The sequence below is a fragment of the Ambystoma mexicanum genome, chromosome 1p (genome assembly GCF_040938575.1).
Source record: "Ambystoma mexicanum isolate Mex_15411 chromosome 1p, UKY_AmexF1_1, whole genome shotgun sequence".
In the NCBI taxonomy this organism is placed as follows: Eukaryota; Metazoa; Chordata; class Amphibia; order Caudata; family Ambystomatidae; genus Ambystoma; species Ambystoma mexicanum.
The window spans coordinates 467087713-467100763 of record NC_090921.1 but is presented as its reverse complement, the minus strand read 5'-3'; the positions used below and the strand labels follow the sequence as shown (position 1 = coordinate 467100763).

At 43.4% G+C, this 13051-nt stretch overlaps 1 protein-coding gene across 2 annotated transcripts in view; it reads left to right on the top strand.

The window, feature by feature from the left end:
* COMP (cartilage oligomeric matrix protein) overlaps nt 1-13051 on the top strand; it is a 676605-nt gene that overhangs the window by 554548 nt on the left and 109006 nt on the right. For both annotated transcript variants that reach the window (XM_069649319.1, XM_069649318.1), the window contains exon 14: nt 1773-1951. In XM_069649319.1, coding sequence (XP_069505420.1) covers nt 1773-1951 — 179 coding nt within the window. The remainder of the gene's footprint in view (nt 1-1772; nt 1952-13051) is intronic.

Here is a 13051-nt window from a genome sequence, read left to right as displayed (position 1 = left end):
AGGGAAAAAAAAAGTCAAAGCTTTACCTGAGTCCCCGGCGTGGGGCGAAGGCAGCCTCTCAGCCGTGGGGAGGCTCGGAGCGGGGATGCCCCTGCCGGGGACAAAGGCCGTGGAATCCCGACAGAAGGATTCCCGGCCTGGTAATGACTCGGCGAGGGCCAATCAGAATGGCTCTTTCATTTTGATTGCGCCCTCGCCGGGTACTAATATTTTGAATGATAAGAAAAATATAGCATTTTTTTTTTTAAATAGGTCAAATGCTATTTACTAATGGCCTGCAATAGAAATCATATTTTTGTTCTATCTCAGGCTATGGTGGGCTCTTAAATCGGGCTCCTGATTCCAATGGCAAGTTCATGGAGGAATTCACTATCCTCAGTTGAACAACAAAAATATACAGAATGCCCTGACAATTACCTCAAAGCCTGCAAATATTTGCGAGTCACTTTTTGGAAATGTCGCCCACTGCTTACTTTAGCCTTTCGCTGGTTTAAAATGTCACTGAATTCCACCAGATATTACATTTTGCCAATATTACTGGCAAAATATACATTTTGCTCTGTCCCATTTTAGAGCATGATGTGCGATCAGAAGATTAATATCACTGAAAGCCATAGATTCGTAGAATTTTAGAACAGGACACATTTGCAGAGTAGACAAAGCATGATTGCAAATTCAGAGCATGATTCCTATGTATTGCATATTCCGATCATGTTTATTGTTGGAGGGCAATTGTTTTCATGATCTACGTGGCACGCAGTCAGTGCATGATATGTATTCCAAGCATCATCGCAAAGAGTAATTTGCCGTCCGAGTAATAGACATATTCAGAGCACCATTTGTATTCTAAGCAGGATACTTCCTTATTCAGGAATAATTTGCATGTAGAGCCGGATGACACACGCTCAGTGCTCAATATATATTCAGGAAATGTCTCTTATGCAGAGCGGCTCTTTCCTGGATCTTGATCAATTATCCAGCTATAAAATGTGAAATTCTATAACGATTCAGCACCTTCAAGCATGCAAAATGGAGTGAGAAAATATAAAGGTCCTTCTGAGGGTGTCTTGTCTTGTGAGGGATTACGCTGATATATGCAGTAGGATGATTCCGTTCAGCGCTTCATAACTCCGGAAATCGTTGTCATGGCATTGGTTCGCTCCGTAACAGTATTGGGGATGCTGATCTGGGACGCTTAAACAGCATTGTGCATTAATTAGCAATTCCTTCTACTTCTAATCACTGCCATTATTAAGCCTTAAAGCACTCGGGAGGTGTCATGATTGCCTAGTATAATGACCCACCCCCAGTTTTTTACCTGTGACAGAGCTGAAGGAGAAGACCCTCAGATTTGTTACTGATTTTCGAGGTCCATAACATCTGGTACAGCCCTTGTACTCGGGCTGCACAGCTTAATTAGCACATGAATTCCACTCAGCCAATCAAAATTCTTGGAATGCAGTCCATAATCTCAGTCCAAAATTCTTGGATGCAGCATGATCTATAATCATTCAATTTACTTTTTAGTTCCACATTTCCATGTTCCTATAGCTCATAGACATAGGATTATGGAATCTTCCCATTTCACTGCTGAAGAAGTCATACCATCGCCCCAGATATGCCACATCTCGTCATTTCTCCATGTGGCTAACAATACCTGCCCAACGGGGTGTACTTAGAAAGATGGAATTATACTCCTGTGGCATTTATCACATGGACGCTTGTTTTGTAGACCTTTCTCATTAGTATTTTCTGCTCATTTTCTTTAACAGGGAACGGAATTGGAAATGCTTGTGAAGGAGACTTTGACAAGGATTTGGTCATTGATAGAATCGATGTGTGCCCGGAGAATGCCCAAGTGACACTGACCGACTTCAGGGCATTCCAGACAGTGGTTTTGGACCCCGAAGGAGATGCGCAGATTGACCCCCACTGGATTGTGCTTAACCAGGTAGGATCCTCGAAGAAAGCCAGTGTTGCAGTAGGGTGACGTATGACTGTGCACCTTGCTTCCAGCAAATGGAGAGGATTGCAGGAAATCAGCCAGTGCTTGTAATGAACACTTTGAGTGCTAAGGATGAGTATGGGTGTCCTGAATTCCCATAAGGAATCCGCCCACTTCCGCAGTTAAGTGGTTCATCCATGCACGATTAAAAGGAACAACTTCTGAGCCCTTTCTGAAATGTCAGTATCACTAAGGCATTGGTATCAAAGAGGCCTTGGTGAGTGCAGCTTGCAGAAAAGAGCATTTGTGCATCATTTCACCAAACATGTTTGCCCTGAGAAAATGGCAAAAATGATTTCATTTTCTACAACAATGAATCTATCTGTTTAAAAAAACAATAAATAATTTTCTTTAAAAAGCTTATCTTCAAAAACAGATGGATTCTAAAAAAAAAAACAATTTCTGACAAATAGGTTGACATTATTTTGTTTGTTCTATGCTTTTCAGAATGTCCTAAAACAGTTCTGGGATCATATACACAGTCACTGCCACGCTACAGTATGAGTTAATTCCTCCTTATTAAATCATTGTGGTTACCAATGCCCCTACTAATACTGTTTGTATTTAGTTATTGGGTATTTATAATGCGCATTTAGACAGTGTGTTTCGACCTGCAACAATAATGATGTCCTTGTTAACACAACCATTTGTGAATTTTCTGAAAGCTATACTAAAATAATTATCACCAGAATTACAACTAGTACATGTTAATCTATCAGTTTGTGTTTTGGTGTTCTGGTCAGTGGCCCCCATTAGTAGTACATGGTTCTTGGCATTTTTTAAGACCATCGTTCATGAACCGAGAGGAAGGACTCATGATTTGGTTACTCCCCATGGTTATTCCCCACAGTTTTTGTGAGTAATAACATTAACATTGTGAGTAATAACATTAATAACACATGCATAAATACAGGTGCCATTATTATTAATATACGTAAATGTAAGTATTGCCTATTATTGCTTCCTGACTTCCTTTCATGTTGCATCCATGGCAGGATTAAAACGCCCTGTGATATCATATCTTTGTAAATTAGTATATCATCCGATCAAGTTGTACTGTATTCCATTGATTGATATTCACGTATCTTTGTGAAAATACACTGATATGCCATTATACTGTTCAATTGCATGCAGCTAAATGTAACAAAGTGATTCCTGTTCTTAAGTCATTAGGTCTATTGTGTTTCATGCAATTGAGGTCTGGCTTATCCATGATCTATGTGCGCAACGTTCTTGGGTGAACAGCCAGCCGTCATAGTTCAACAATCCATGACCAATTCTTGATCAAACCAGAAGAACAAGGTTCTCTAACATGGATACCCCCGTCTGCTTAGTGTCAAATAATTACTTTTCACATGTGTGTGTGTCCCCACATTCACCTGTGTACAGAAACAATATAATTAATCCTCGACGAAGGCTATCTTCTCTTGATTGAAGTCTGATCCTGTGGCCATTGGAGTGCATATGTAGTGTGATTGCTGTCTTCTTAAATGTAAGTCTTTGTTGCTTCCTCTTAGCAATGGAACAGTGTGTCCCACATCTACAAATCCAATTGTATCTAGAGCTCCTGATGGGGAGTTGTTTGCCAATGAGGGTCTAATGGCCTGTGAAAACATAGAAATAATATGAGGCTGGGAAGCCCAAAAGAAACACACCAACACAGGTTACAAAGAACATACAAGTGCTTTATTTAAAAGCTACAACAGTTACCAAAGTCAATTGACAAACGGATAGCTATTCGGCTCTCAGAGTAACGTAACGAACTTCAACGAAGGTTCGATGCATTAGTAAGAGAGACCGTACATTGGAATACTTGGGTTTTTATATCCTTTATCCAGCCCTTGGCCAACCCCCTCGCGGGTTAACCATTCTAGGGATCGGGCCTATGGGTTCCTAGCCAGGTCAATCCTATAATTTATGCATTTTGATTAGTTTCACTGATATAGTTGTACATTTACACATAGGTCAGCAATAGGACAAGGTCTCAGTTCGCGACCCCGACAAGTGGCCTGCAGGCATATTAATTATTCGTGTGTACGGAGGTCACAACGACCGGAATCTTACTCAGAATGTCATTCGGCCTCCATTTTGATGTTCAGGGTGACTTCTACATTACAAGAGAACCTAAAATGGTGGCTTAATCCAAGATGGCAACTTACATTACTTTCTCTAAGGTCAAGACCTTGCCGCGGAGCTTGTTCGCATATGATGTTTTAGACAACTTGGCGTAGGCCAATACATATACAATTGCTGTGATAGGAGGCATAATATTGTTTCAATTCCGACAAACCCTCCTTTTGGCCTATGCCAAGTGCTAATATCACTTCTAATACTTTTGCAAATAACTCCATGCATTGTTGTCCATACATCCTGAATCATTATCTGTAATGTCTATAGCCATTAGGTCGTTCATCAGGACCTCTCGTAACACAAACTCTTTAGATGCTGTATCTGGGGCGTACATTTTGTGCCCCACTGTGCTCACTGCCTGAGCACAGCATCCCCCTAGCACTGCACATACACTAGGTAGACATTGAAAACAGCAACAAAGGAATAGCAGGATTCCCAAAATAACCAAGATAACAGAAAGCACCTTCCAACCCCAGGATCGTAGAGAATCCCAGAACCAGGTGCTAATATTCCAATCTCTCACAGGAACATGCACTTCAGAACTAAGGATGTGCAAGTTCTGTATTGCTTTGAAAATTGTCGGCGAGGAATCTGGTACGAAAACACAACAAGCGGACCCCACTAATTTGCATACTCCACCACGTTCTGCCAGAATGACATCTAATGCCATCCGATTTTGGAGTGCTACCAATCTTATTGCCTTTTGTTCGAATGTCATATTGTAGAGTATATCCGTGGTCCGGTTGATGGTTCTCTCCAGTACCCTTGCTAGTCCCCTAATATTTTCAGAATTTGCTATCTGTTCCCAAAATGGCACAACTGATTTTGCTATATCTCCCAATACTTGCCCAGGGGTATCTCCATTCTCATCCCGCCGTGGGCGAGCCTTAGAAACCTCCAATGTACTAGCTACAAATACCCCAGGTAACAGGATTCCTAAATAACAGGTTCCCTGCCAATCCTTGGGCAACCAGAGAAATGCTGAACTACCACAAACGAAATAAACAGGCCCCCCTACATACAGAGGCCTGTTCTCCCCAGTCACATTTACAATGTTTATACAACCTTCAAAATCTCCCATTGGCCGAGTGCCATTTCTTTGTACACAAAAGGGGACTGAATCAGGGTTATGATTAATAGAGTAGGAAGGGTGCACAGCGTCCTTATTGCCTATCGGAGCCATTTTAAAGGAAATTAGAGTTTGAAAAGGAAGAGATAGTTTATCAGATGGCCTAATAGAAGCAACATTAGGTCTACTTCGATTTGCAAAAAGCGAGCATCCCAGGGGAGTCAATTCACGTTTCTCAAAATCATTTAAATTAGTTCCATCAAAGTTCCCTGAGATGCTATCATTCCAACGGCCAAAGAATAGTGCTCTAAGAGAGGCATAGCAAGCAGTCGTTAAAGGTAAAGGGTGAATATACCATCCTAGCCCCTTGTTCCCATTTTGCGGTAAATGAGTGCAAATCCAACAATTACTCTTATTAAAAATGGCATGCGTTAAATTCATTACTATCATTAAAGTGTTATTATGATACTTTCGTCTATGCTGGGAGTCTCTAGGTGACAGAGTGTGAAGGTGTACAGAGGGAGTCAAAGCAGTAGGTACAATCTCAATTGGCAGTAGAGGTTTTAGAGGGTACATTTCTTCGAAGTACCAAAGTCCCACAGCAGTAATTACACAAATTCCAATTATTATTAACACAACACAGCAATACGTTTTCGGGGCCCAGGCACATTGTTCGTTGTCCGAGTTGGTCACCCCCTTATTTACAAGTCCAGTGCGGGGAGCAGCGGTGGAGGTGGCAGGCATCGTAGTTTCTCAATCGACGACCCCAATGTTCGTTGCTGGCGAGACTACGGCCGCGCGACTTCTTAGTCCTTCCCAACCCTAGCCAGCAGAATCCCTTTTTTCCTTTTGTTCGAAAGGAACTTTCTTTTACAAGAGAAAACTTTCAATCACTTCTTCTTTCCAAATGCACGGAGAGACCCGTGCCGTAGTTCTATTTTCTTCGTCGAAGGTCGTACCTGGTGGTACCCAAAACTGTTTGATCCGGAAACAAGGCGTCGTCACTTTGAGGGAAGCGACGTATCGGAGGCGACGGAAGTCGCAGAACTTGAAACAGTGTTTTCCGGAAATGACTTTTTCAAAGAGTGCGGAGACGAAATGGACTGTTCCCCCAGCTCCACAGGCTCAGAGAAATTCTCCGACGCACTGACAGCGCTGTTTGCTACTCCAGGATCAGAGATTGTAGCATCAGCAAGGGGTTCTGCTTCTTCTGTAACGTGTGGCGTCGGGTGAGGAAGTTTCTTGACATGCGTTGCGTGGATCCAATATTTTTTTCCAGCCACCCGCACTCCTGTCTGAGTGACCAACAGCACCTGGTAGGGTCCCCTCCAGCGAGGAGCGAGACAGGAAGACATTTTGTAGGCCTTCACTAGGACCCAACTTCCAGGCTGAATATCGTGTCCTGGGCCCGTAAACCGTACAGGTAAAGCTGATTGGACCTGATGATAAATGAAATACAGGTTTTTAGTCAACTGGTTGCAGTAGTCTACAAGCAATACATTTTCTACCTCCCTCAGGGCTTTAGGCTTCGGAAGACCCCAAATGTTAGCAGGTCTTCCCATCTCTACCTCAAATGGAGAAAGCCCAGTCGTAGTTTGAAGTGTGGTACGCATGGCTAATAATACAATAGGTAAGGCATCTGGCCATTTCAATTTGGTGTCGGCACATGTTTTTGTAAGCTTATTCTTTAAGATACCGTTATGTCTCTCTACCAACCCAGCACTTTGAGGATGTCTAGCTGAGTGAAATCGTTTTTCAATATGTAACGCTGTGCATATCTGCAAAATTACTGCTGCAACAAAATGGGGACCATCGTCCGACCAAATTACCCTTGGAAGCCCAAATCGTGGAAAGAATTCTTTTACCATAGTCTTTGCAGTGGTCATGACAGTAGCATCTTTAACGGGGGAAAGCCTCGACCCATTTACTAAAAGCACAAATAATCACAAGAACATATTTTAGATTGTTACACTGTTCCATCTCAATAAAATCAAAGTGGATGACCTCGAAGGGAACAGAAGGGGGCCCAAAGCTTCCCCTTGGAGTTACTGTCCCCTTCCCCACATTGTGCTGTAAGCAAATCATACAATTCTGAACATGTCGCTGTGCAGTCTTCAAAATTTTATCATTCACCCAGACTTGTTCTAACATTTTCGTGATTTGCTGAGCGCACACATGCGTAGGACCGTGTGCCATCGTAACCATTGCCAGCACATATGAATCAGGGAGCAACCATTTTCCTTCAGATGTATCCACCCAACACCCATCATCATCCAGTTTCCCCATTCCTTCGGCCCACCTTTTAGACTCTTCTATTGTGGCATCAGTTTTAATATCTCGCACAGACCCAATACCCTCATCCATTACATAGGCATCTTTTGTTTCCCTTAGAGCATACATGTCTGCGCTAAGGTCTGTGGCCGTTTGCCTGGCTATCTGGTCAGCAAAAGCGTTCCCTTTTCTCACATCATCTATGACCTTACGATGTGCTGCACATTTCATGATCGCTAACTGCCTAGGGAGTGAGAGTGCCGAGAGCAATTGCACTATCAGGGGACCATGCTGGATCTTGGTCCCATGTGAGGTTAGGAACCCTCTTTCCGGCCAGAGCCTCCCAAAGTTGTGAGTCACCCCAAAGGCGTACTGGCTATCAGTATATATGTTTACTATACACCCTTCGGAGAGTTCACAAGCTCGGGTCAACGCTATAATCTCTGCGGCCTGCGCGGAGTTATGCGAAATTCTCTTAGTTTCAACAACCGTACTCAACGTAGTAACTGCGTAAGCAGCTGTAGATGTACCATCTAGAAGTTTGAAGCAGGAGCCATCACAAAACAGCTCCCCTTCTGCATTGTCCAAAGGAGTATCTATAAGATCTATCCTGCCCTTCGTTTCCTGTTCAGTGGTATACAGGCAGTCATGTAATTCTTCGTAACCGCAAACAGTTTTTTGCGCGAAAGGTAGAAGTTCAGCCAGATTAAGAACACAACACCTCTTAATTTGAATGTGAGGGGCAAACAGAATTAATTCATACCTTGTCAGTCGTGCAGAGGTGAGGTGTTGCATTTGGGTTTTATTCAATAGGACACCTACAGAGTGAGGTACCATCAAAATTAAATCATGGCCTAGGACCATTCCCTCACTCTGTTTTACAGACGCGGCAGCAGCAGCGACAGCTCGCAAACATCTTGGCAAAGCGCATGCGACAGGATCAAGGGCGGAGGAGTAGTAGCCACACGGCCTATTCTTCCATCCGTGTTCCTGTGTTAACACAGCCAAAGCACATCCATCACATTCATGCACAAACAACACGAAGGCCTTGTCATAATTTGGAGTACCCAGAACCGGTGCAGAGCATAACGCGGTTTTGAGAAGCTCAAATGATCGTTGATGTTCCGATTTCCATGGCAGCGGCAAAGAAATGCCCTTCTTCGTCAAAGCCAACATTGGTTTTATCACTAGTGAAAAGTTCGGGATCCACAACCTACAGTAAGAAGCCATACCTATTAAGGCTCTGACTTCCTTCTGTGTATTTGGAACAGACATGCCAGAAATGTGTTTTATTCTTTCAGGTGTCAATCTTCTCCCCACCTTTGACAGGAGGTAGCCTAAATAGGCGACCGCCTGACAACAATATTGAAATTTTTTGAGCGAAGCTTTATGACCGTTTTTAGCTAGATGAACAAGCAACAGTACAGTGCCTTCTTTACAAGCACTTTCAGAATCTGCAGCCAAAAGCAAATCATCGACATACTGAAGCAGTGTACAAGTAGGTGGCAATTCAAGGGTGTTGAGCTGCTCTTTCAAAGCTCTACTATAAATGCTTGGACTTTCAGTATACCCTTGAGGTGCCCGAGTAAATGTAAATGAACGTCCTCCCAAGGTGAACGCAAACAAATATCTACTCTCCTTGTGTATAGGAATGCTAAAGAAAGCATTCTTTAAATCCACAACACTAAAGTGCGTAGCCGTAGCAGGGATCATTGTTAGTATCGTTGTTACATCAGGCACAATTGGAAATTGTGGGGCGACAACTTTGTTAATAGCACGAAGATCAATTATGAACCGGTATGGGATTGCATTGTCACCTTTCTTGTATACAGGGATAATCGGGCTGTTACATAAACTACCTGCAATCTCCTCAATCACCCCTCGATGCACAAAATCGGAGACAATGCACTTCAAAGCACGCTCGCCCTCAACTGATATTTTATACTGCAGAATGCGTGGTATTTTAACTCCACGTTTCAAAACTTTTTTAACGGGCTCAATCTGTAGTACCCCGACATCATTGTCGTCAACTGCCCATAAACATTCCGGAACAACGCTAAACTCAGGAGGCAATGGTCGAATCAGAAACTGAGAATTGGGAAGTTGCTGTGGTGAAACCGTCAGTCGTACTCCATCAGAGGAACAATGAATTACTGCATTCAATTTCTTCAACAGATTTAACCCCAGCAAATTCTCTCCACAGTTTGAAGTCAGAAGGAAGGGACAATGGTCTGTAAAGGGACCCAAAGAAACAGACACTGGCGAAGAAACCGGACAAACAATTGGTATACCAGAAAACCCTACAGAAACATTTGTTTGCCCTGACAGTGGAATGTTTGGAACACGGGAATGATCAATGGAGCACTTCTGTGCTCCAGTGTCTATCAAAAACTGATGTTTCCTATTCCCTACTAACAATTCAACATAGGGACCTTTCTGATTAACGGGAATAGGTGAAGGTTCCAAACCCTGCTTCAGGCAGTCCTAACAAAATAAAATGTCATCGGAAGGAAGCTCTTCAGAAAGGTAGGCAGCAGAAGGGTGATCAAATATGTTTCTTGCGGTCACACTCGAAGTCGGATTTTTCCGTGAAAAAGGTTGCTGAGGATCTTGTGAAAACTGACCTCTATCAGGGCCCCCTGCTGCAGGGCGGCCTCTAGGTCATCTACCCATACTCCCAAACGCATTGTTTGACCTTTGTCGAAGGACGAGGCACTGTGCTCGCCAATGACCTTCCTGGCGGCAATAGGCACATTGATTAATATTCACAGAACCCAAAGGAGCGTTTCCTTTTGGGACATACTGACCTCTGGTCTGTGTCGTACCTCCTCTGGTATTTCTAACAATTTGTTGTAACAATACTTTAGTCTTCAGATCTCCTTTCCTCTTCTCTATTTTCTCCTTTTCATTATTAACACTGTTCTCATAATACTGAGCCATGTGCAAAACTTCAGGTTGAGATTTCGCCTGCCAAGCGCTCTCAGAGGACATAATCTGTGACTGGATGTCGGGCATCAATCCACGTACAAATTTGTCCACAAACAACCTTTTCCCAGACTCTGTGCCCAAGTCCTGTCCACTGAAGTCAGAGAATACCTGTTTGAATCTATTAAAGAATTCGGTGGCACCTTCAGTTTTTCCTTGAACACAGGCCGTAAGCTTGTCACAAATAATCCTTTTCTCTGGAATTATAGTTTTTAATTTTGCGACAATTCTATCAGGCAAAGTAAGTATTACCTGAGGTGGTTTCTCACCAGCTGGTCTTTCCCCATCAAACCTGGTCATGTTAGCCCACGTATCTCCCAACCCTGGCACATCGTCTATTGTCCGAACCTGCTTCCATAAATCTACGGGTAGGACTACAGGGAATAGCAAGTCAATATCACTTAAGGTGAACACAGAGGACTGCAAAACGGACTCTATCTCTTTGTAAAACCCTGTTGGGTTTTTCCTGATATCGGGAATTGATTGTCTAATAGTGTTCACTTCCTGTCGTGAAAACGGGACGTGAACAAATTGCGATACATAATGCGCAGGGATATCCACAGCGGGTGCACCAGTCCCAGCGTTAGCGGGATTCTCAACCTTTGGGACAAATGTCGGAGGAACCTCTCTCATAGGCAACTGAGATATAGGTAACTCCAACCGCTTACTAAGCAACAGAGCCAGGTCGAGCGCTAAGGCAGTCGAAGAAGTGTCGGGCGAAAAAGCCCTTTTACAAATTCCCAATAACTCTATAGGACAACTAGCCTTCTTCCTTACACATTCTTCCTGCAAGTACTGTACCATTACCTGAATCACCTTCCTTTGCATTTCTACTGTATACTGACTATACGTGTCATATACTTCATCTGGCGGTATCAATGAATCCAAGATCCATCGAATCGCATCTTTGGTACAAATTCGTACTTCCTCAGGTGCCGATCTACGACACGGAAGGAACCGTTTCTGCACATACATACTGTCGTCTTCATCATCCTCTTCTCGTGATTTCTCAAAGTCCCTCCTATGCTCAAACAATCTTTCAACATGACCATATACTTTCTCCTCTGTGTCCCTCGAAAGTGCTAAAGCATTTAGATCCCTCACCCCTTGTGGGAGATCCGAATTTTGTAATCTACCCCACATCACACATAAATGGGTCCCCAAACCTTCGATAAAAACATTTTTCTCGGGAAAACTGTTCAAATTTGATAATGTGGAAAAAACGTTAACTTGATCACCTTTCTCCATACAGTGCTTAGCCCGTGCAAATAATTTTCGTTTCTTGTCTGCAGAAACAGTATTACGAGTGACAATCTTTGACCCCGCACCCTGATCAACTTCAGTCAATACAGAACCACTCGGGAGCGGAGGTGTAGGCAAATTCAATAAGGGTGCAACTATCGGCCCAGGAGAAAGGGGTGGTGCGATAGGTGGAGGAACAACAACTAGAGGAATAGGAACAATAGGTTGTACAGGGGGAACAGGAATAACAGCAGGAACAACAGCAGGAATGGGCAGAAGACCCGGGAGAGGATCATACGGAGGTGGCGCAGAGGCACCAGGCCTGCGTTCGTTTAACAATTTTTCAATAAATTCTTCAGAAACATGGAAATATTTAGAGGGATACATTTTCTGGATTCCGAGTGAAAAAGCCCTATCCATATTTTTAACTGCCTCTGAATGTTTTTCCTTATCATATAACAGCGCCTTCTCGGCATTTGTTTTATGACGGCGTGCATGCTTATCCCTACTTTTAAGCTGCTGCAATGCTTCTTTTTTCCAATTCTGCAAAACATCAAATGCTGCAGGTCTGGCCTTCTTTTTTAGCAAGACCGATTCTTGGTATTCAATACGGGGGATCTCAAAACTACCATTGATTGGCCACTGAAATTCGGAGGCATGTCTGGTTTGTCTGTGCCAAATATCATTAAATACTACACTTCCAATGCCATACTTACAGTACATAGTACATGCCGGCGACCCCTCCTGTGGTGCTGGGCGGCTAAATTCCAAAGATTGTCGATCGCTGCGGAACAGAGCCCTAAAGCAGCTAGACAATTTCCCAGGCATTTCACAAATAATTGGTGTTACCTGGTCAATAATTGTGTCTGCAGATACAATACGCCAAATTTAAATTGTCAGGGTTAAATTAAGAGCTGGGTCACGACTGCACCTGACCAAACCTAAGGAGGACCGTACAGTTTACCAAAGAACTTACCTAACGAATTTTACCTTGTGTTTGGTGGTTTCGACAAATCTGCGCGCCTCAAAAATGGACCCTCGTCAAGATGCCGTGTCAGACCACACGACTATCGTCCAAGGATCGGATCGTGCAGCGCTGCTGAGGTATCGCGTCTCGTTCGGTCGGGCCCGCAGTATCACACCGTCCGATCCCGGTTCGATAGTCTGCGTCAACCTTCAATGATCCGGCATCAATCTTGAGGGTCCCTATTCGGGCGCCAACTGTGAAAACATAGAAATAATATGAGGCCGGGAAGCCCAAAAGAAACACACCAACACAGGTTACAAAGAACATACAAGTGCTTTATTTAAAAGCTACAACAGTTACCAAAGTCAATTCACAAACGGAT